The following is a 21,490-nucleotide window of genomic DNA, read 5'->3' on the forward strand; positions in this document are numbered from 1 at the left end:
ACACTAGTAGTTCATGCAGACTGACAAGGTAACACTTGAGTTATTATTGAGGGGTTAAGATGGATTTTGCAAGTAATTTACAATAAACTTTTTTTTTACATATTTTATATGACATACTGTACAGCCATGCATTTCTTTGAAGCACTATACTGATATTCTAACAGACATTGTAATGTGGAAAATGTTGTGTTTGTGCTTAACAAAATAAATGCAGTTAATGTCTTCATTACGGAAGCAAAAGAACATATTTACTATCACACTAAAGAGAAGCCTGCCCCAGAATACTATAAAAAAACAACAACATTGAACTAAATGTAGCTCATAATAGTGAAATAATCCAATCATGAGCATCCAATCATTGCTGGCATTACATCCAAATTAAATAAATTATATTATTGTTTGTTTGAAATGAACAGAGAACACATCCATTCATATTTTGGTAAGAGTCACAATTTCAACCAGTACTTCAACCGGTGATGGTGGTGCATGGTTTTCATAAATTAGTTTGCACAAAGAACCTAATTGTTCATTTTATAAATGTTACTGTTGTGATAGTTAATTAGTTATTCTTTATGAATTGGTCACAGTTCACAAGTAGTTCTCAATGACAATTTTTTCTTTAGTAATTATCAAATACCTAATAAGGGACTACCTTTGTCCAAAATTAGCAATTACCTACTGCTTAGTTCATCTTACCTCTATATTAGTTAATAGTAATAAGTTAAGTGTTAATGTAGAACTACCTATTACTTCCTGCATAGTTACTTGTTAACAACGGCCCATTATTCTAAAGTGTTACCAGATTAGGTTTGGTACCTCAGACGTAGGCTACTAAGACATAACGCCGCTGATGTGTACAGATGTGTTTTTTTACTCTTTGTGAGTAATCAAATTCACTCTAAAATTCAGCAGGCTTCACACAGCCCCCCAAAGCCCATTTATCACCCCTGACAACAGCACAAATGACTTTGGGTAAAGAGCAGAAGATGTATATGCAGTTGTAAGGGAGTGTTTAAAAGTGCTGGCGTGCACATGGGTCGCGGTGTGACAGATTTGCCCATTAATCATCAATAGGTATGAGAGGTTACTGGCTATTGAGAGAGGTGAGCGCCTCTGCGTGAGCAAAGTGAAAAAGTGATCTTGTAGGAAAAGAATGAAGAAGTCGACAGCAGCAGTGGCTCATGTTTTATAAATGACCCTGAATAAGATGTTCTTTAGAAGTATATTCTGTATAAAAAATACAAGCACATATGCGATGAAGAACATGATCCACTGGCCAGAGAAGAAGCTGATTCTCTACCAGGGCTACACACACACACACACACACACACACACACCAGGGGCTACTTAAAGGGTTAGTTCACCCAAAAATAAAAAATTTGTCATTAATTACTCACCCGTAAGATCCTCGTTCGGAGCACAAATTTCACAGATATGTTTGATGAAATTCGAGAGCTTTCTAATGCTACATCGAAAGCAAGGGTCATACCACGGCCAAGGCACAGAAAGGTAGTAAGGACATCGTTAAAATAGTCCATGTGACATCAGTGATTCAACCATAATTTTATGAAGCTACGAGAATACTTTTTGTGGACTATTTTAACAATAGTTACTTGGTTTCTGTGCCTTGATTGTGGTAGGATGCATGCAGTCTAAGCAGGGTTATAAAGCTTTTAGATTTCATCAAAAATATCTTAATTTGTGTTCCAAGGTCTAATGGGTTTAGAACGATATGAGGGTGAGTAATTAATTACATAATTTTTAATTTTTGGGTGAACCGTCTCTTTAAGCGCATTCCATGGGGCATTTAGAAATGATTCTGATTTTTTAAAAAAGGAACAATGGATGCCTATTTTCCACAAGTTGGTTATGATTCTTTAGGGTCTTCATGAAATATCTGGAACATACTTTGATTTAAAATTCCTCAATGGATGTGTAAAACAACACCATTTTAACCTTGTCAGAAATAGCCCTGTTCACAGCAATGTGTTTCGATGTCTCTTTAAATGATAATGAGCTACTGCTCACTCCACCCCTCTCTTTCATTTTTTTTTTTTTGTGTATTTGGCAGAGTGTTACCAACAAAAACAAAACTAATTCACTGTGTCCTCAGTGACTTTGATATCGGGAGAAAATGAAGACTCTTATGTTCACTTTTACATCCAATTACAAAACACCTGTATTGCTTATGAGACGTTGTTGCTACAATTGAGAAAATGGCGGACAGCATGTAACTGACTGAGGGCGATATATGCTAATACAGGACAGTCTGTCAGCAGTTGGGGGTAGGGCCTGGACAATATGATGTCATACTGCTCAGAAAATCAAAACAGCTTGATAATTGAGACATTTCTCTTTCGGTCAAAAAACACAAATGTCTTTTTTTTCGGCATGAGATTGATCGTGCAGCCCTATTTGAACCCTTTACAACAATGACTGTATGATTATAAATTCCATCTTTTTCACACTGACTATTACAGCTATTACAGAAGGTTCAAACACTCACTGATGCTTCAGAAGAAAAACAATGCCTTAAGAGCCAGGGGTGTAAACTTTTGAACAGAATGGAGATGTGTAATTTTTTCTTTTTATGCCTAGAAATCTTTTTTTTTTTTTCATTTAGTTTATTTAGTACTGCCCTTCAGAAACTACTTAAGATACTTACATGTTTCCCAGAAGACAAAAGAAGTTACATTTACCCTGATATTTAAATTCAAAAAGTTTTCACCCCCTGTATCTTAATGCATCGTGTTTTCTTCTGAAGCATCAGTGAGTGTTTGAACCTTCTGTAATAGTTGCATATGAGTCCCTCTGTTGTCTTGTTGATGGATCTCAAAGTCATACAGTCATTGTTGAAAAGGGTTCAAATACAAAAAACAAAAGCTAAAAAAAGCAATTGGTGAGATTTTTCTGAAGAACAGTGGGCAGTTTAACTGTTTGGGATGAACAAGGGACTCATGAACAACTATCACTAAACAAAGGAAAAAAACAAACAAACAAACAAACAAAAAACGCAATGGATCATTCAGGTAACAGCACAGTATTAAAATCAAGTGTATGTAAACTTTAGAACAGGGTAATTTGTATAAATTGAACTATTATTTTCTCTTGTAGACTATATGTTAACATCTTTAATGTAAAATCTCATTCAGGTCATATAATAAATAAAAAAACATGCATTTTGTAGATTCTGCAAGGTGTATGTAAACTTTTGACTTCAACTGCTTTAAAGCATATACTAGCAATACATACTATCTATGTTAGTCAACTTCAGCATGGTGACAAATAAGAATTTAAATGAAAGTTTAGCTTAAAAATGATCAATGTATCTCTATCACTACCCTAGAATTTTATGAACAACAGCAAACAAAAACTGAATTATTATTAAAGTAAAAAAAATAGTTTTACCATTATTTCATGCCATATTTCATACCATAAAGCCATCATTCAGCGTTCAGAGTGCTGCATGAGTGTGTTTTATTTCTCATGAGGTGGGAAATGGAGAGAGCAAAACTGATACGGGGCGGGTTACCTACGCACCGCAATCAATAGCGTCATAATTAAAGGAGCGGGTGTGTTTCGATAAAGCTATTCCACACAGTTTTCTGCCAGCGAGCTGTAATTGCATAGAAATTTATTATACTATGAGTTTTCATCTGCAGCACAGCGAGGAGGGGAACACGAGCCCTCAGACATTCATAGAAAGTGCTAATGTATTTGGACCCCTTTCGTTCCCTCTCTCAATTTGATTTCTTTACGGTGAATAAATGGATGATGGATCTGGCCGCCTGATCCACTGGAACAAAACACACACTCACACACAATAAATGCCATTCAGGACTATGTCGAAACATTTAAGAACTTTGCAAAGTCATTGACAGTCCTTCTAAACATAGGCAGTACAATGCAAGGAGATATGGGAAGGTTTGCCGCTCACATGCGTACTTTTGCAGCTAATGTCTCATTTCATTGGCAGGGAGACGCTGGCGCAATTAGAACACGTTTTAGTGATACAGTGAGCTTTAATTGAAAGGGAATGGAATGAAAGAGGGGAGACAGATGGAAACAAATGATTTGAAACCTCTGGAGTGGTCAAAGCTTGGCCCAATCAATAGAGCACAGATTACTAGCTTCGGAGCGTTTGATCCGGTTAATGGAAGAGAGGTGCAGGCTTGGGACCAGGCTGGAGTGGGTCACGGCTGGGAGATTTCAGACTGTGAGGAGAAAGGGAGGGGTGGGAGAGCACTGGGGGAGAGGTGGCCCCCCCTCTCCACGGGATCGATGGCGTTCGTGTTGCCACTGCAGGTTTTCGGCAGACATTGATCGCTGGACATTGGGCTGGTGACAGAAGACAGGTTGTAGCGGCCCATGTTCCAGTCAGAGCTGGAGTGTGACACACACACTTATGCACACATAATGTTGGGTCCAAAAGTATGCAGATAACTGACTTTTTTGGTTTATATTATTTCTTATAAATCTAAGTGAAAATTTTAACTAAACTATTATATAAACATTTTGTATTCATTTTACATCATAAAATGTTTAATTTAAAATCGTTCTAAATACTAGAACTTTATTTTCTATTAAACTACATTAAAAAAAAAAAACAAAAAAAAAACTTGTTACCATTGGGTACTTTTGTACCCAATTGTACACACTCTTAACAAAAGTCAGGTCATAATTTGTGCTGATCATTTGTGAAGGAAATTATACTCTTGAGACAGTGACTCAGAAACAGAGGTCAGTTCATGAAAACAACAACATGTTTGTCTGACTACATATTACCTTTCTGATTCCCATTAGAGACAATTAGCAAACAGAAAGAGAATCTAATAACAAAAAGATGGAGACAAACAAGTTGCCTGATCTGTGTCCTCGGCAAACACACACACACAAAAAAAATAGAAAATCACCAGCAATTTTACTGATAGACTCTCACAAAGGTGAAGTTTCAAGCACACATGCTCTTCATGAGACAATTAAAACTAGGGATGCACCGAATGTTCTGCGACTGAAATTATTCGGCCGAAAATAGCGAAAAGGCCCAATAAATTATACCAAACAATGATGTGACGAGCTCAAATAGAGGCCCGCACTAATGCAGCAAACATGACGGCAGTGTGGAAGCATTTAAAACTGTCCGAGAAAGATGCAAAAATCATTACAAGCACCGACAGCGAGAGACTGTTTAGTATTGCATCGCTTGTCATGAGAAGAGAAAGGGGTGGTTGTTGCTGGTTACTATATGATACTACTATATGACTGAAATCGCGAAATTGCCTTAAACCATTAGTAAATAAACTACAGAACGTTATGTTATCTAATACACGCACAAATTGTATTTATTCTGACAGCGCTGCAGAAGCTCCTTAGCCAGGGGTCAAAGTCCAAAGTGTGTGGGAAATCTGCATGATGAGAATCATTCATAAATCTACTGCTGTCAGCAAATAGTACTGAGGTCTTCTTACGGGTTTTCGCCAAAATAAAAGTCAGCATTCATAAATGTTAGTATTGTAATTTTACTGTTGTTCTGTAAAATAAAAAATAAAAAAGTAACATCAATCATTACAACAGCTCTATTAATACACTATTTATAACATTCTCCTTTGGTCAGCAAGGCTGCATTTATTTGTACATTAAAAAGACATGCCTGATTCAAGAAAGGGGGTCTTAAAATTGGCCAAAGAATATTATTTTACTAACTTATTGATTTTAAGTTAAATTGTGCATTGTTGGTAGGCTATAATGTCTACTAGAATGTTAAAAATGTTCAGTGTTAAATAAATATTTTTAAATTGTTGTTTTGTAATTTATTTATTTTTTCTTTAAAAAGCAAGACAAAACTGTAAAAAGCAAATATTGGCTATTTAATTTATGCAATGGTGAAAACAATTGGCAAAATACATGGGGGAAAACACGAAAAACCGTGTTCGGTAATCGGCCTTCGGCCTTTAGCCCAGTGTGTAATTTTGTTCGGCTTCGGCCAAGAATTTTAATTTTCCCTAATTAAAATGCTCCAAAGACAGCACTTTATATTTTCAAGTAATTTACAAATAAACACGAAGCACTTGCACATCACAAACACACACATCAACAGTACAGGTAAAAAAAAAAGAATCCAGAGGCGAGAAACATCAAGTAGCCTAAAGGTACTATCATGCCAATCAGAACACTAGCACAAAATCAACATATAAATATACTGAATGTGAAGTCTAAATCTATACATACATTCAAAAAATTAAAGTCTGAACAACCCTTGCACAGAACAAAGACAATACAACTGAAACTCATATATTGAAAACTTCATTAAAGTCTTCATGAAGTGCATTACTTTTTAATGTATCTAAGGTACAAGTTCAGGACATTGGAATCTAGTAAAGCAAAACACTGAGCTGTAAGCCTATAACCCAAAAATTGGTTTCTTTAAGATCATCAAGTAATCAAATAATTATAATTATATTTTGTGGTAATAAAAATAGACCAAAGCGAACAATAATAGCCTTTAAACTGTGTGATCTAACCCTGGTTTAATAAACTAAACAACATTTAGTTCAAATGTCCACTTAATATGTAATATCTGGCAATTTCTTTACGACAGAAATGCTGCAGCCACTGTAATTTCTTAAATATGTGGATATCAAAAAGTGTAAACTCAGAGTAAGGGTTTAAACTTTTATTTTGAATTCGAGGTAAACAGTAAGCATATTGAGAAAGATATTGATGTATTCTCCCGTGTTTGCGCAGGTTTATAAACTATTTACCTTACAAATTTGATGAACACATTGCATTTCCAGATGAACGTTAAAATTAAACCCAAACTTACAGCAATATGCAGAGAAGGAGTTTGAGACACTCTACAAATGTAAATGTTAACAGTTTGTGTGGAACAAAATTTACTGCGAATGGAGCTGCTCTGAGATGCAGTAGTCTACATGCATGTAAATAATTAAAGCACATATAATATATAACATTAAACTTGCTTTGCATATTTAAAATAAATAAATAAATGGAAACATTTGTAAATTCACAATAGCATTATGCTTATGACATTTTAAAGGATTTCTTATATCATGCAGCCTTGGAAAACTTAGGATTGTATTGTATATTGTATTTTATGGATTCTTGTCCATGAAATGAGCCACTTCCGGTATTCTGCAGGTTACTCGTTACTCAACTTTTTTTTTTTTTTTTTAAATTGAGTACTCGAATTGAATTGAAGTTCATCCCAAAATTAAAATTCTGTTATTTATGCACCCAGATGTTGTTCCAAACCTGCATGACGATTTTTTTTCTCTGATGTGAAACAGGAACACCTGATGGATTTTGGGTTCCTTTCCCTTTCAGCTTGCTAAGTTGGGGTCTAAAAGACTTAACATTTAGTAATATCATTGATTTGATAGCACTGAGGCTATCAGATGAGAACAAAACCTGAATTAAATTGAGCTGAATAATGACACTATTGTCTTCTGTTTCATAGCTAAATCAAATTTGTTCATAACTTGCTGGATATTGAATTGAACTGAATCAAAACATAACTGACTTGAGCTGAATAACAACATTACCGTGGTCAGTTTAGCTGCTCATCACTGAATTTATCTGGTTTCATAATGGATGAACTTTACACAGTTATTAAACTGAATTGAACCAACACTGAACTGACCGAAGCTAATAACAACACTTGCTACAACTTATGTATAGCAGAACTGATTCTGTTACTTTGATTCTGAATATAGGATACAGTCTGAATACAGACTTGACTTAACTTAGCAAAAAGAAAAAAACTTTTAAGATTTTATAGTCAATTGCAACAAATGGAAACACAAGCTTACAAACATTAAAAAGGACAGATCAACTCAATGACTCATTGGATAGGAAAGGTTATATTTGAAAAACATTACTTTTCGATCTGTTCATCACACAAAGTTATGACCCTTGTCAAAAAATCCTATAGGATTCCAATAGGAATTCTCTACAGGATTCCAGTTAGAATTTCTATCATATTTTGGAACAGTTCCTAAAGGATTCCATTAGGAATTGTCTTATAGGATTTTCTTATACAAGCCGTAAATATTAATGGGTTTTATTTTAAAGCATCTTTCAAGAATTTTGAAGAATCCTAGGTACACTTTTTTATTGTTTATATTAGTTTATTTTCTTGCAGTTTACCTTAACTCACCTTAATATACATTCAAATAGGAATCCTTCATAAATCCTAAAGAATTCCACTAGGAATCCTCTACAGGATTCAAATCAGAATTTCTATCATATTTTGGAACCATTCCTAAAGGATTCCATTAGGAATTGTCTTATAGGATTTTCTTATAGGACAAGACATAAATATCCTGTAGGATAATTTCTACAGGATTTTAATGGGATCCGGTTTTATTTTAAAGCATCTTTCGAGAAGAATCCTAAGACTATTCCTATCAAAATCCTATAGACATGGTTCCAAAATATGATAGAAAGTCCAATAACAATCCTGTACAAGTTTCTTATCAGAATCCTTCAGGATTTTTTGATCAGGGCGATGTAAACCGCAAACTGCAAGTACTATCTGTTAGCAAAACAAGAAGTGGAAAAGTGCACCTTTAGATAAAAAAAAAAGTTCCCATAAAGACATGAATAAAGCATCCAATTTGATCCCGGGTCAATGATGTGACGCCCCCTTTTTCTGTCCGGGTTAATTTTATTTTGCAGAAAAAAATAAAAAATACATAAAAATTTCTCATCTACTTGTTATACCTTCTTCACCTACTAAACCAATCTAACTTCTCCAAATTTTTACGTTTTTCATCATTTTTCTGCTATCCGAAGTGCCAAAACATCATATGGGGCGACGTCCAGCCTTGACTTTTGTTAGGACAACTGGTTTAAAAACACTTTAAATCAACTTAAATATATCAATTTTCCTAGCTGGCATAATTTCAAACATGTTTTACATCCATTGACAAAACTGTAAAGCATTTACACATATATTTCTATCATGATATACAAACGAATGTTGTCCGAATTATGTTGATTCTATCCATATCATCCGGGGCGACCATCAACAAACCACAATTTTGGGACCTTTATTTTGAAAAACATCTCAAGGATGGAATATTGCATCAGCCAGACACATGTGAAGACCCCCTGGAAACAACTTTAAGGTAACTCAGTCTCTCTCATATTGTAAGAAAAAGCTGTTTTTTAACTGCTGTAATGTCGTAGTCACTTTTGGTCATCATGTGGGGCGACCACCCCAAAACTGTGAATTATAAGTTTTTTCCCACAAATCTATATTTTGATGATAAATTTGATAGTGGCATGTCACTAGAAGAAGCTAGTTTGGTTTCTGAGGCTAACTGTTAGCTTGTTATACTTGAGTGAACTTGAAAACCTCATATGGGGCGACCGAGTATCATGTGGGGCGACCACTGCTGAGTGTTTTAAATGATAGATATATGTCCTGTATTTGTATTTTTAATATTCTAGACATCAATTATATACATAGAGTTAATTGTTTAAGCATAATTATTTGTATATTTTATCTTTTTTTCTAAATTCAGCCATTTTCCATTCCTTTTATAGGGATAAACATTTATGTTTTGTTGTAGTACAATCCTACAGGAAAAATGTAAAAAATATACAGAATGACATTCCATTTATGTGACTATACATGTATTAGTCATTTTAAACAAGTTTTAACCTATTTTACCTATTTCCTAGATGGCACGATTAACAAGAAAAGAGAAGACTGCTCGTCATAGACAGAAAGTCAACTCCGACCCTGCAGCAAGAGCAGAGTATCTTGCAAGGAAAAGAGAGAGGTAAAGAAAAAAGAGCTTCTTTAGCAGTGAGCTAGAGTCACTAGAGCTACAGAAAGTAGGAGACCAGGGTAGATCAAATAAACAGTTTAGACTGTATGCTACAATGAGCTATTAAACATTGGTCACCGAAATTGTTCTCATCAATCTGGACAACTTTTATAAATTAAACTCATTAGCTACGACCAACAGGAAGCCGGATATTTTGATTTGAATGTGGATTTTTGGAAAAATCAGGCTGTAAACAAATTCATACTCCTCATAAGAGCAACATGCTGTTCACACCAAACTTTATCAACATGAAGAGAAGATTCTGAAGATGCTAAATTGCGAGCAGATTTAGGATATCTTCGTGGTGATTTTTTAAAGTGATAGTAAAAAAGATAACCATAATTTTTTTTATATCTTTAAAGTGCAGCATCCAAACTCTTTAAAACTTTTTTCACACAGAGAACTAGTCATTCTGAGCAAATGCTGTTAATCCCATAAGTATACAAGGCTCTATGAATTAAAGAAAATTAAAGAAAGAAATCAGAAATCTGCTCTCACTCTGCCTGCCTCCAAGTATGTGTGTCGAGTGTTAGAGTGAGTGTAGGGGGAAGGGGTGAAAGGGAGAGAGACCAGTGAATAATGCTGTTTTGCAGACCATCTTTGAGGAAGAAATGCACATTGATGTAGTGTAATCTACATAAATATGTCTGATCATTGAGAAAATATAAAGGGTCACTAACTCTTTCATTGTTTGTATTTTGCAGTTGTTGTTGTTTTTTTTTTTACTGAACTGTACCATGAACTTGTCCTATGCAGTCACATAGCAAAAGATTAAAAAAAGATTAAAACTTTTTTTTGAGCGATTTATCTTCATTGATAGACAATTATTTTCATAGTGTTATTTATTGAATTTAAAATTATAATTAACAATTGCAAGACAATATTTGACAACAATACAAACTTTACATTTTTAATAATGTATGAATACTTTTTTTAGCTTAATATTAATTAACATTAATAAATGCTATTTATTTATTGTTCATGTTAACTAATATAGTTAATGTTAACAAATGAAATTGGTTGCAACATTTTATATATTGTGTGTATGTGTCTGTGTGTTGATTTTAAAGTGCATCCCTTTCAATTCTGTAAACTTTAAATCCAAACTGGCAGAGCGTTACTGTGAATGCATGTGCCAACTGGGCACAATTTTCCTGATGCTATCGGGATGGCGACTGCGCAGATGGCGAGGACCCGTTCATCGCTGCTTGCAGCTTTAATTAGTGCCCGAGTACTGATGGTGTGAGGACCCTATTGGAATTGCTCCGTTTTAAATGTTAATGTTCTTCTGATTTGTTATACTTAAATGTTGAAATGTCTTTCTTCATCAGTTTATCTACTTACTGATATGTGTTCAACTAGTCTTAATGATACATGAAAATGTGAATTTTGAGATATATTACGGTTGCCCCAGATGACTTTTTTAAGGCTATGTTTTATTAACTCAAGTGTAAAAACACTAAAATGTCAAATGTTTTACTTTTCTTTATAAAGGCATATATACACTACATTCCAAATGTTTGGAAAATGGTCAAACATATCCATATTTTTGGTATTTTAAAATTGGCCTATTCAAAAGTCTTACATGTCAACGACCCTCCCATAAAAAATCCTTTAGGAATGATCCTACAGAATATTTGTCTTATAAGAATATTCCTATCAAAATCCTATAGGAATGGTTCCAAAATATGATAGAAATTCCTATAAGAATCCTGTACAAAATTCTTATTGGAATCCTTTAGGATTTTTTGACAAGACATAAATATTCAGTAGGATGGTTTCTATAGGATTTTTATGGGATCAAATTGGATGCCTGTTCTTTTTGTAATCTAGAAGTGTTTTTGTGTTTGTTTAACTAACAAATAGTACTTGCACTTTGCTGTTTACATCACCTTATTCAGTAACATTGTAAACAACATGTGAGGTGATTTGTGCAGCAAACAGCTTTAGTGCAAACACACACACACACACACACACACACACACACACACACACACACACGCACACACACACACACACACACACACGCACACACACACACACACACACACACACACACACACACACACACACACACACACACACACACACACACACACTCACACACACACACTTAGGGGACTTAGGGGACAAAACGATAAAACTTAGGGGACACCAGAAGTTGGAAAGAAAAATAACATTTTACTGTGACAATAAATAAATAACATAACTCCCCCCTCCCCCCCCCCCCCCCAAAAAAAAGAAACAAAAGGTAAAACAGTCTTTTCTAGATTAGTAGTAGTTTAATTCAGCAAATCATTGGCTGGATGATTAGTTAATAATAGTTAGGATTAAATCTAAAATAATTCAATCCTAAATCTAAATGTCTTTTTTCTGTAGTAACCCTTTTTTTTTTCAAAGTAAAACAGACCAGAACTTTCTTCAAAATTTCTCCTCAAGTTCAAAAGAAAGCCATAAAGGTTTGGAATGTATGTGGGTGAGTAAATGATGAGTGGTTTCCTATATTGCTGAACTATCCCTTTAACGTCTGTTTTGGAACTTGAAGTTTTTCTTTAAGCCCATTTCCTTTCGTTTTGTCACTGAGGCTGTAAATCCTTTACTTTCCATCAAGCCAAGACAACGGCTCAGCCACAGCAACAGGGTCTCCTGGGCGACCATGCAAAGATAAGAAGCGATTTTCACTCAATAGTAGGAATTAGAGACTAATAACCCCTATTAAAATCTGTAGCAAAAGTCTCCCTTCACACACATGCGCATGCAGCCGGAGGGAGAGACTGAGAGCTGACTCAGAGCTCAGCGTATTTCTGTCTGCATATGTGGGGGCGGACGCCAGCGTGACTGTGACAACGACTGTGTGCACGTGCATGTGTGCATATGCATGTTCCATATGGATGGAATGGCAGGTTCTGACACCTATTAGGATGTGATGAAGCTTACACATACAAGTGTCTGTACACGCACATCAGGAAACATCACAAGTGCTCGCTGGCATAGTGCCACTAATTGTCATGCTGGTATCTCATAACTCAGAACACCGACGGTGAGAAAACTTTTTTCAGTTTTTTTTTCTGACAGCGCAGACAGCGAGACATCTCCCTCCACTCTGCAGTGTGTTGTACGGTGTGATTCATCATTTCATCACTGAAACATAAACTGACGCCGTGTCAAATTTAAAAAGTATCATATATTAAATAATTGTCTCCAACCTTAACTATTTGCATATGAGGGGAGTTTCTTACAAGGAGGCAGTGCCTCCTCAAAAAACTGGATGAGAAAAAAAATAGAAGTACAAAAATAAAACAAGCACATATTACAAAACATGACATTTAAAAAAAGAATATAAATCGCTTTTTCTAAAGAAACACTGTGTAACAGCAAAACCAGCAGGTAAGTTACAGCGGAAGTCAATGTCTCTTTCGCCTCCCCTGAGCCCACTGAATTTTAACTGACTCCCTAAAGTGTGCCAAAAGTTTGGTGGGGGATAGCTGAGAATGAATAAGGAAAGGTCACATGAGAAGAGGGAATGCCTCTATTGTGATATAATTAGATATGACTGGGCATGACTGACTGTGATTGATTCATTCGCTAAATCCCGCCTCTTGTGTTTGTGCATGTTCCACACTCGTGAATCAGTCTGAATGAACAATACAATGATGTTAAAGGGAAGACTGATTTGGAAAAAAGGTAAACAACTCACAGTTATAACAACTTCGTCTGTGACCAATATTTACCAAGCTAAACAGAATAAAAATACATAAAAATGTGAACTTACATTCAATAAAAAATGTGTGTGTGTGTGTGTGTGTGTGTGTACAGTCAAGCCCGAAATTATTCATACCCCTTTGCAAACTGTCACAGTCTATGGGGAAATCCAAAGTTCTATACCATTCCAAATAGTCCAAGCTGTTCTAAAGCATCCTAATTACCCTGATTCATTGGGAACAGCTGTTTTAATCAACCCAACAGATGAAAAACAGAAGCTCTCTGCTGTTGGTTTGTGGACAGTCCATCTGGACAAAGAAGAAGACTTCTGGTCTTCTGTTTTATAGTCAGATGAAACAAAAATTTAATTGTTTGGCCACAATGATGTAGCCTTCATTTGGCATAAAAATAGAGAAGACTTCAACCCTAAGAACACCATCCCCACTGTCAAACATGGTGGTGGGAACCGAATGTTTTGGGGGTGTTTTTTAACTGGTGGACCAGGGAACCTAATCACACTAAACGGCACCATGAAAAAGGAGCAATACATCAAAATTCTCAACAACAACATCAGACAGCCTGCAGAAAAACTTGGCCTTGGGCACCAGTGGACATTTCAGCACGACAACAACCCAAAACACACAGCAAAAGTGGTGAAGAAATGGTTAGCAGACAAAAACATTAACGTTTTGCAGTGGCCCAGCCAGAGTCCTGACTTAAATCCAATTAAGAATCTGTGGAGGGAGCTACAGATCTGGTTGATGACAAGAAGATCCTCCAACCTGAAAGAGTTGGAGCTCATCGCTAAAGATGAAGGGGGAAAAGTACCAGTGGAGACATGCAAAAAGCTGGTCAGCAATTATAGGAAGCGTTTGATTGCTGTAATAACCAATAATGGCTTTTGTATTGATTATCGAGAAGGGTATGAATAATTTTGGACATGCCACTTTTTGTTCAAATGTAAATAAAAGATGAGAGAATATTTTTTTCCACAATGATGCCTCTTGTGCGTCATCTTATTATCTTCTGGGAGAAGCCTGTGTCATTTCCGGTCAAAAAAAAAAAAACTTGCTGGTTTGTTTACAGTTCCAATGTACATGTACATGTTTATAGTTCCAATATGCAGTTTGTTAATAAAGATAAAATCTATTTGAAAAGTTGCGCCTACATTTTCGGACATGTGAGCTCCAGATCGTCAATAGCCGTTCTGCGCTCATGAATAGGCCCGAGAGCGCCTTACTTCGGCCAGATTTTCTGGAATTTACCACTGGCTCTGATGTCTCTAAGGTGGTTAAATATGAGATATAATTTGTTATGGGTCAATCTAATGGTAGTCTTTGGTCTCATTAATCTGTTATTTGTTCCAGAGAAGATCTCATGTTTATGTAAATTCAATGCTGTATATAAGCAAGCTGCCTTTGTACGTTTGACTGAATTGCCTAGTAACTTTTATGACGGCTGCTGTTGTTTAATAAATATTACTATTACTATTACTAAAATGATTTTAGTTATATTGTTCCGGCATTAGATGGCAACTGTCAGCTTGAGTCAGCTGTAAAGACTTTTACTTTGAAAAGTTAACACTAAAAAAAGGAAGTCATTTTTAGTTTCAACAACAGCTTGACACAGTGAACAAAAGCACTGCACAGCAAAATCAACCTTTACAGATGAAAAGATATTAATGTTACGACAAAGATAACGCTTTGCTCAGCAGATATTCCGACTAATGTTTATCGTGAATAAGAGACCGATCTAAAGAATGAATGCTGTATCAGATGCAGGTAATCACACTTGATCAGTCCATCTCTCTCTCATAATACTCTACATAATATAGTGAGTTTTTAATACAGTAATACGATAAGCTTTCAATGAAGCAACTGAACGTTCCTTCGCTAATACTTCTAAAGTGACATTTTGGAATTAGTAACGGAGGCTTGGGCTCAACTGTTAACTGCCAACTTTAGATTTGAATTTGTGGCAGAAGGAAGTAGTTCTGCACAAAAGAGCAATTTTAAATACACTCCATTACTGTTTCTTATGTATTTACACATTCGTGCTGTCGAACTGTTGTATAAATGCAGTATCACACTCATAGACGTGAGATATGGCTGTATATCGGCACACTGTGATTACCTATGGCCGAATCACAGCAGTGCTGATATATACAGCCATATCTCATGTCTATGAGTGTGATATTGCTCATATATGGCAAATTTGACATTCATCTTCCACTAATCTTTGACTGCCAGAAAGTGTTTAAATAGTTTGTCTTCATTTTGAAAAGTATTTCTGTTGTTTTATTGTTTAAATAAAGTACATTTTGCTTGAAAAATGTTATTGTGTGCTATTTTTTAAACATTACTTGTTTTGATATTTTGTTACACAATGCGAGAGATTCATACCAAAAAAGTTTTAAATATTAGAAGAAGGGGGGAAAAATGCAACATGTGCCCAGCAGACTGTTCATGACATATGCTCACTTGTCTCAAGGATGGCGAAAACATGTTAGTTATATAAGTGTTGTATAACAGAGTTGCATAAAACTTCGGGCATCCTCACTTGAAACTTGGAGTGTGCCAAAGACTTTAGATGAAGGTCAACAAGCAAAATTACATCTGTACGTTCTTTGTCGGTCAATGAAAAGCATCATCCCACGTGAATGACCTTTCCCTGGAGGTTTGTTCACTTAAATCCAATTATGTTCCGATACATGTCATCTCCTCCATCTGTCATTTTTATTTAGCCTGCAGCACATCCGCCGCGGCTCCCGTGACCACATTCAACGTTACATCTGACCTCCCTGAAAGCTCTACATGCTGTAAGATGGCTGACCAGCCTTACTCTCATGGTTTCAATTAGGTCCCATGGGCACCCGCTGACTGATGTGTGTAATGGCCTTGGATATGGGTGGCCATAGCGAGGGCGACTTTAAGATGATGTGTAAAGCCTGTGTAATTTACCACACTCAGGAGTTACACTCGCACCACGGAGCATAAATCAACAAGCCTTGGCTCTCCAAGCACACGACCTCTCTCATCAGCTAAAGAGTGTCATATCGTCTTCCGCCAGCAGGTGGAACACTGACGTCATGTGCTCGCAGCTGCGTTTGATGGTTAAATCCCCGGCAGAAGCATGAGACTGAGAAGACTAATGAATATCTCAGGCACAAAAGATTGTGTTTCAGAGCTTAGTGGAGACATAAGGATTAACACACATCACAAAGCATGAGAGACACTAACAGAACGACAATATAATCGGTTTCTGAAATAGTGAAAAAAGACAATCGTGTGATTGTCATTAAAGATCATGAGGTGAGAATCTAAACCCTATAAGTCAGTAACACTTCATAATAGCATTGAACAATGCTTAAAGAGATGGTTTGCTCAAAAAAAATGTTATTCTGTCAACAATTACTGAACTTAAAAGGCTTTTCAAACCCTTATGACTAAGAAGATAATTGAAATAATTTTAACAATTTGAAGAGTTTCAAAGAGTTTCAGAATATTTAATAACTAAATGTCTATCTTGCATTTTAAGGAAGACCTGGATAAATGGATAATTGCGTAATGTGATTTCTGCATAGGCACATATTTTAAGCTTTGGTTACATACAAAATAAATAAATCATTTCATATATAAAACCAATAAAAAATATATAATAAAAATAAAAATTAAAAAAAGAATTAAAAAAACAACAACATAAATGATATATAAGATATAAACAGTATAGTATATAATTAAGAATTTGATTTTTAAAACATATTTCATAAAAAAAAAAGAGTTGAACTGGTTTCATAAAACACACAATAGAAACCCAACCAAAAATGGTCTTTTATACGTTTTATAACAAAATGTAAAAAACAAACAAACATATATTTATGACATAAGATAAAACACTGCATCAAAAAGGTAAGGAAAAAAAATCAACAAATAAAACCAATAGTTTTGCCAACACAAATGATATATTAAATATAAGCAATATAGTACTGTATATAATATTTTATAATTTAATATTTAAAAGATGTATTTAATTAAAAAAATATATATAAAATGTTTTGTTTAAAAAAATATTTACCTTTTTAACTCTTTTTATTATTATTTTTAACAAATTGTAAAAAAAAGAATTGTAAAAAAAAATCTGAAACCTAAAACAATTTAATAAATATAAAAATAGAGCCAATATTTTTGCCAACAGTATAAACAATAGAGTATATAACAAATAGTAATGTAATATTCAAAACATGTATTTAATTTTAAAAAGCTAATATTAAACTGGTTTCATAAAAACACACAATCACATTCCCTACTAAAAAATTACATTTTTCAAACAATTAAATAAAAAATAAAATAAAAATAAAAAATAAATAAAAATATTTATGAAACATAAAACAAAGGTAAAATGTAAGACAGAAAGATACATAATAAATACATGAATAAAAAAAAAAATCAAACCAATATTAAACCAATAAATTGGATATATAAATGATAAACACTATAGTATATAATATTTAAAACATGCATTTAATTAAAAATAAAATATAATGTTGAATTAGTAATAAAAACACACACTGGGAACCCTGCTATTTTTGTATCTTTGTATGTAAAAAATAAAAATTAAACACAAAACACTTCATGAGAAAAGTAAAAGGTAAGACAATAAATAAATAAATAAAGCCAATGTTTTTGCCAACAGAAATAATATATAAAATATAAACAATATAGTATAATATAATATTTAAAACATGTATTTAAATAAAAGAAAATATCAAATATTAAATTGGTTTCATATATACAGACACAATAGGAACCTCACCAAAACTTTTCAACAAAGGTAAGACATAGTATGGTATGGTATGGTATAGTATGGTATATAATAAATAATGTGTAAATAATAATGTAATATGTAATAATAAAATAATTTGTTATATACTGTATTTTTGATTATTTTAATTTTATATATTAAACTAATAAAAATACATACCTAGTGCAATAATCCATACTGGATTACTTCCTGGTCCCCCATATAATGTATTAATATTTGATAATGTTTTTATTTGTAATGTTATTATTGAAAGTCATTATGAAGTGCTTCTAACACCAGAAAGTCTCTCTCCTTACATCTACAGTACGTGGGTGATTTGAAGGCTGTATGCAGTGATATTGTGTGAGGCAGAAGTGGGCTGTCTGTTGACAGTTACAGTAAGTGCAGCAGGCGTTGTTTTTGGCCCAGGGCTTACCTGAGGCTGAGGGCATGGCCATGGGGATGCAGGGTCTTCCCTGCCCCATGGCAGGGGCAGAGAGCAGCATTTTCGCTAAGGAGGCGGAGATGGGCTGAACCAGCAATGATGTCAGGTTGTGGCGACTGTCTTTTCCATCTGTGAACAGAAATAATGTCTTATTTTAGAAAGGCTTTTACACAGCTATATCAAAATGAAAACACTAATAACATCATTCCATCCTCAGAATTTCACCCCCAGCATGCCATTTGCATTGATCAAGACTTTGTGAGCATTTAAAGCATGTCAGGGGGCTCTTAACGCCACACATGAGCAAACCAATTACCCAATCAAAGGGCTTTTCTATTGGTTAACACCTCCACTGAGTCTTCTCACACATCTTCATCTTGGAGGGCAGATGAACGGCATTAGTCCGATACGTGCTGCATAAAAATAGCTGCAGTGGGGCCAAGCGAAGATACGTTTAGTGATGTGGGGTGAGCGAGAAGGGACGAGCGAGGAGGTTTGTAATGTGCCGTAAATCAGAGAGAAAACAGAAAGGAGCGCTGAGAGGAACCTGCACAGCCAGGCAGGGACGTATCAAAGCCCTTCCTCGCCGCTGATTGCAGCTCACGGGCGGCAAACTAATAGGCCCGGAGATTTTAAGTTTGAAGAAACGGTTTCGAGCAGGCCAATGGGGATTTATATGGACGAAATGCTCCATTGATTCAGCCTCATTAAAACGGAGAAACGGTGAGCCTAATCCTGCTTTAGGAGCAAATTTATTTAGGAGCTTCAATTTTCCAGCAGCGCTTCTGCTCCGGTGGGAAGGGGTACAGTCATCCACGAATAACAATCAGTAGACCTTTCTGTTACACAACACTCTATTACTTTCCGCAGATAAATGTATTCACAGGCCGCAATTATTTTACAACGGTTATGTGGGAATGAATGCAGAGGAAGGTCCCCTTGAAATTAGCTCAAGATTTTCATGGTCATAGAGGGATACACGAAGTGATTATTGGGTTTAGAGTGGGTCTTTTGAAGTAACACTATTATATAGTGCAAGTGTCTGCCCAAAGGTCACAGGAGTCAAAGCTGTGTTTAAAGATTATCTTAACTCATTATCTTTAACCTTCTAACTGATAACTGTGACTCTACAAACACTATCTAATCTATTAAAAATTATAACTATCTATCTATAAAATATGACAAAATATATATACTAAACATATTTTAGCAGTTTTTTTCTAAATAGAGCTATCTATCTATCTATCTATCTATCTATCTATCTATCTATCTATCTATCTATCTATCTATCTATCTATCTATCTATCTATCTATCTATCTATCTATCTATCTATCTATCTATCTATCTATCTATCTATCTATCATCCTTGTCTTGACAAAAATTGCTTTTAGGTAACATATTGTTAATATGTAGCATCTGTAATATTTAAATTTACAAAACAACATTACAATTACAGTCATGTGAAAAAGTTAGGACACCCTATTGTATTTCATGGTTTTCCGTATCAGGACATCATAAAAAAATCTGGTCCTTGGCTGGTCTTAAAATTTGGAAAATAAAACCTCGGATGAACAACAACACATGACAAATTGCACTGTGTCATCATTTATTGAACAAAAATAAAGTCAAAATGGAAAAGGCATGTGTGACAAAGTTAGGACACCCTTACTGTTAACATTGGAATTAAGAGGGTAAATAACAGTCAAGCACTGCTAATCAAATACCTTTGATTAACTGATCATCAGAGAGTCTGAGCACCTCTATAAAAGCATAAGCTTTAGCAGTTTGCTGGTCTGGAGCCTTCAGGTGTGTGTTAACACAATGCCAAGGACTTAGGGCATCAGCAATCATCTTAGAGAAGCAATTGTTGCTGCCATCAATCTGAGAAGAGTAATATGGCCATTTCCAAACAATTTGAAGTTTATCTGAAGTGCAAGACATTTAAAACAGACACCTCTCCTTCCAGGAGTGGGCATCCCAAAAACATTCACCCCAAGATCAGACCTTGTAATGCTCAGAGAAATGGCAGACAACCCAAGAAGTACACCTCAGACTCTACAGGCCAGCACAGTTTAGGTCTGCAAAGTTGCATCTGAACAAATCAAGTCTTCTAGAATAATGTCCTTTGAACAGACGAGACCGAAGTGGGGATGTTTGGCCATAATGCACAGTGCCAAGTTTGGTGAAAACCTAAAGAGCATATCAGCACAAACACCTCATACCAAAAGTCACACATGCTGGTGGAGGGGCTGATGATTTTGGGCTTGTTTTGTAGCCACAGAACCTGGGCATCTCACAGTCATTGAGTCGCCATGAACCCCTCTGTATATCAAAGTATTCTCGAGTCAAATGTGAGGGCATCTGTCTGACAGCTAAAGTTGGGCCAAAATTGGGTCATGCAACAGGACAATGATCTTAAACACACCATAAAATCTACAACAGAATGGCTGAAAAGAAAAGAATCAAAGTGTTGTAATAGCCCAGTCAAAGTCCAGAGCTCATCCTGACTCAAATGCTGTGTTGAGAGCTGTGCATAAGCAAATGCCCACAAACATTAATAAACTGGAGCAACGTTGAAAAGAAGAGTGATCCAAAATTTCTCCAGAACAATGTGAGAGACTGATAAAGTCACACAGAAAATGAATATGTTATGTTATTCCTGCTAAAAAGTGGATCTACCGGCAA

General features: G+C 35.2%; 1 protein-coding gene across 1 annotated transcript in view; it reads right to left on the reverse strand.

Annotated features, from left to right (window-relative positions):
• LOC141293482 (inactive N-acetylated-alpha-linked acidic dipeptidase-like protein 2) overlaps positions 1 to 21,490 on the reverse strand; it is a 247,038-nt gene that overhangs the window by 171,125 nt on the left and 54,423 nt on the right. The window contains exon 5 of the mRNA XM_073825517.1: positions 18,796 to 18,933. Within this exon, the coding sequence (XP_073681618.1) occupies positions 18,796 to 18,933 (138 nt within the window). The remainder of the gene's footprint in view (positions 1 to 18,795; positions 18,934 to 21,490) is intronic.

The sequence above is a fragment of the Garra rufa genome, chromosome 20 (genome assembly GCF_049309525.1).
Source record: "Garra rufa chromosome 20, GarRuf1.0, whole genome shotgun sequence".
NCBI lineage: Eukaryota > Metazoa > Chordata > Actinopteri > Cypriniformes > Cyprinidae > Garra > Garra rufa.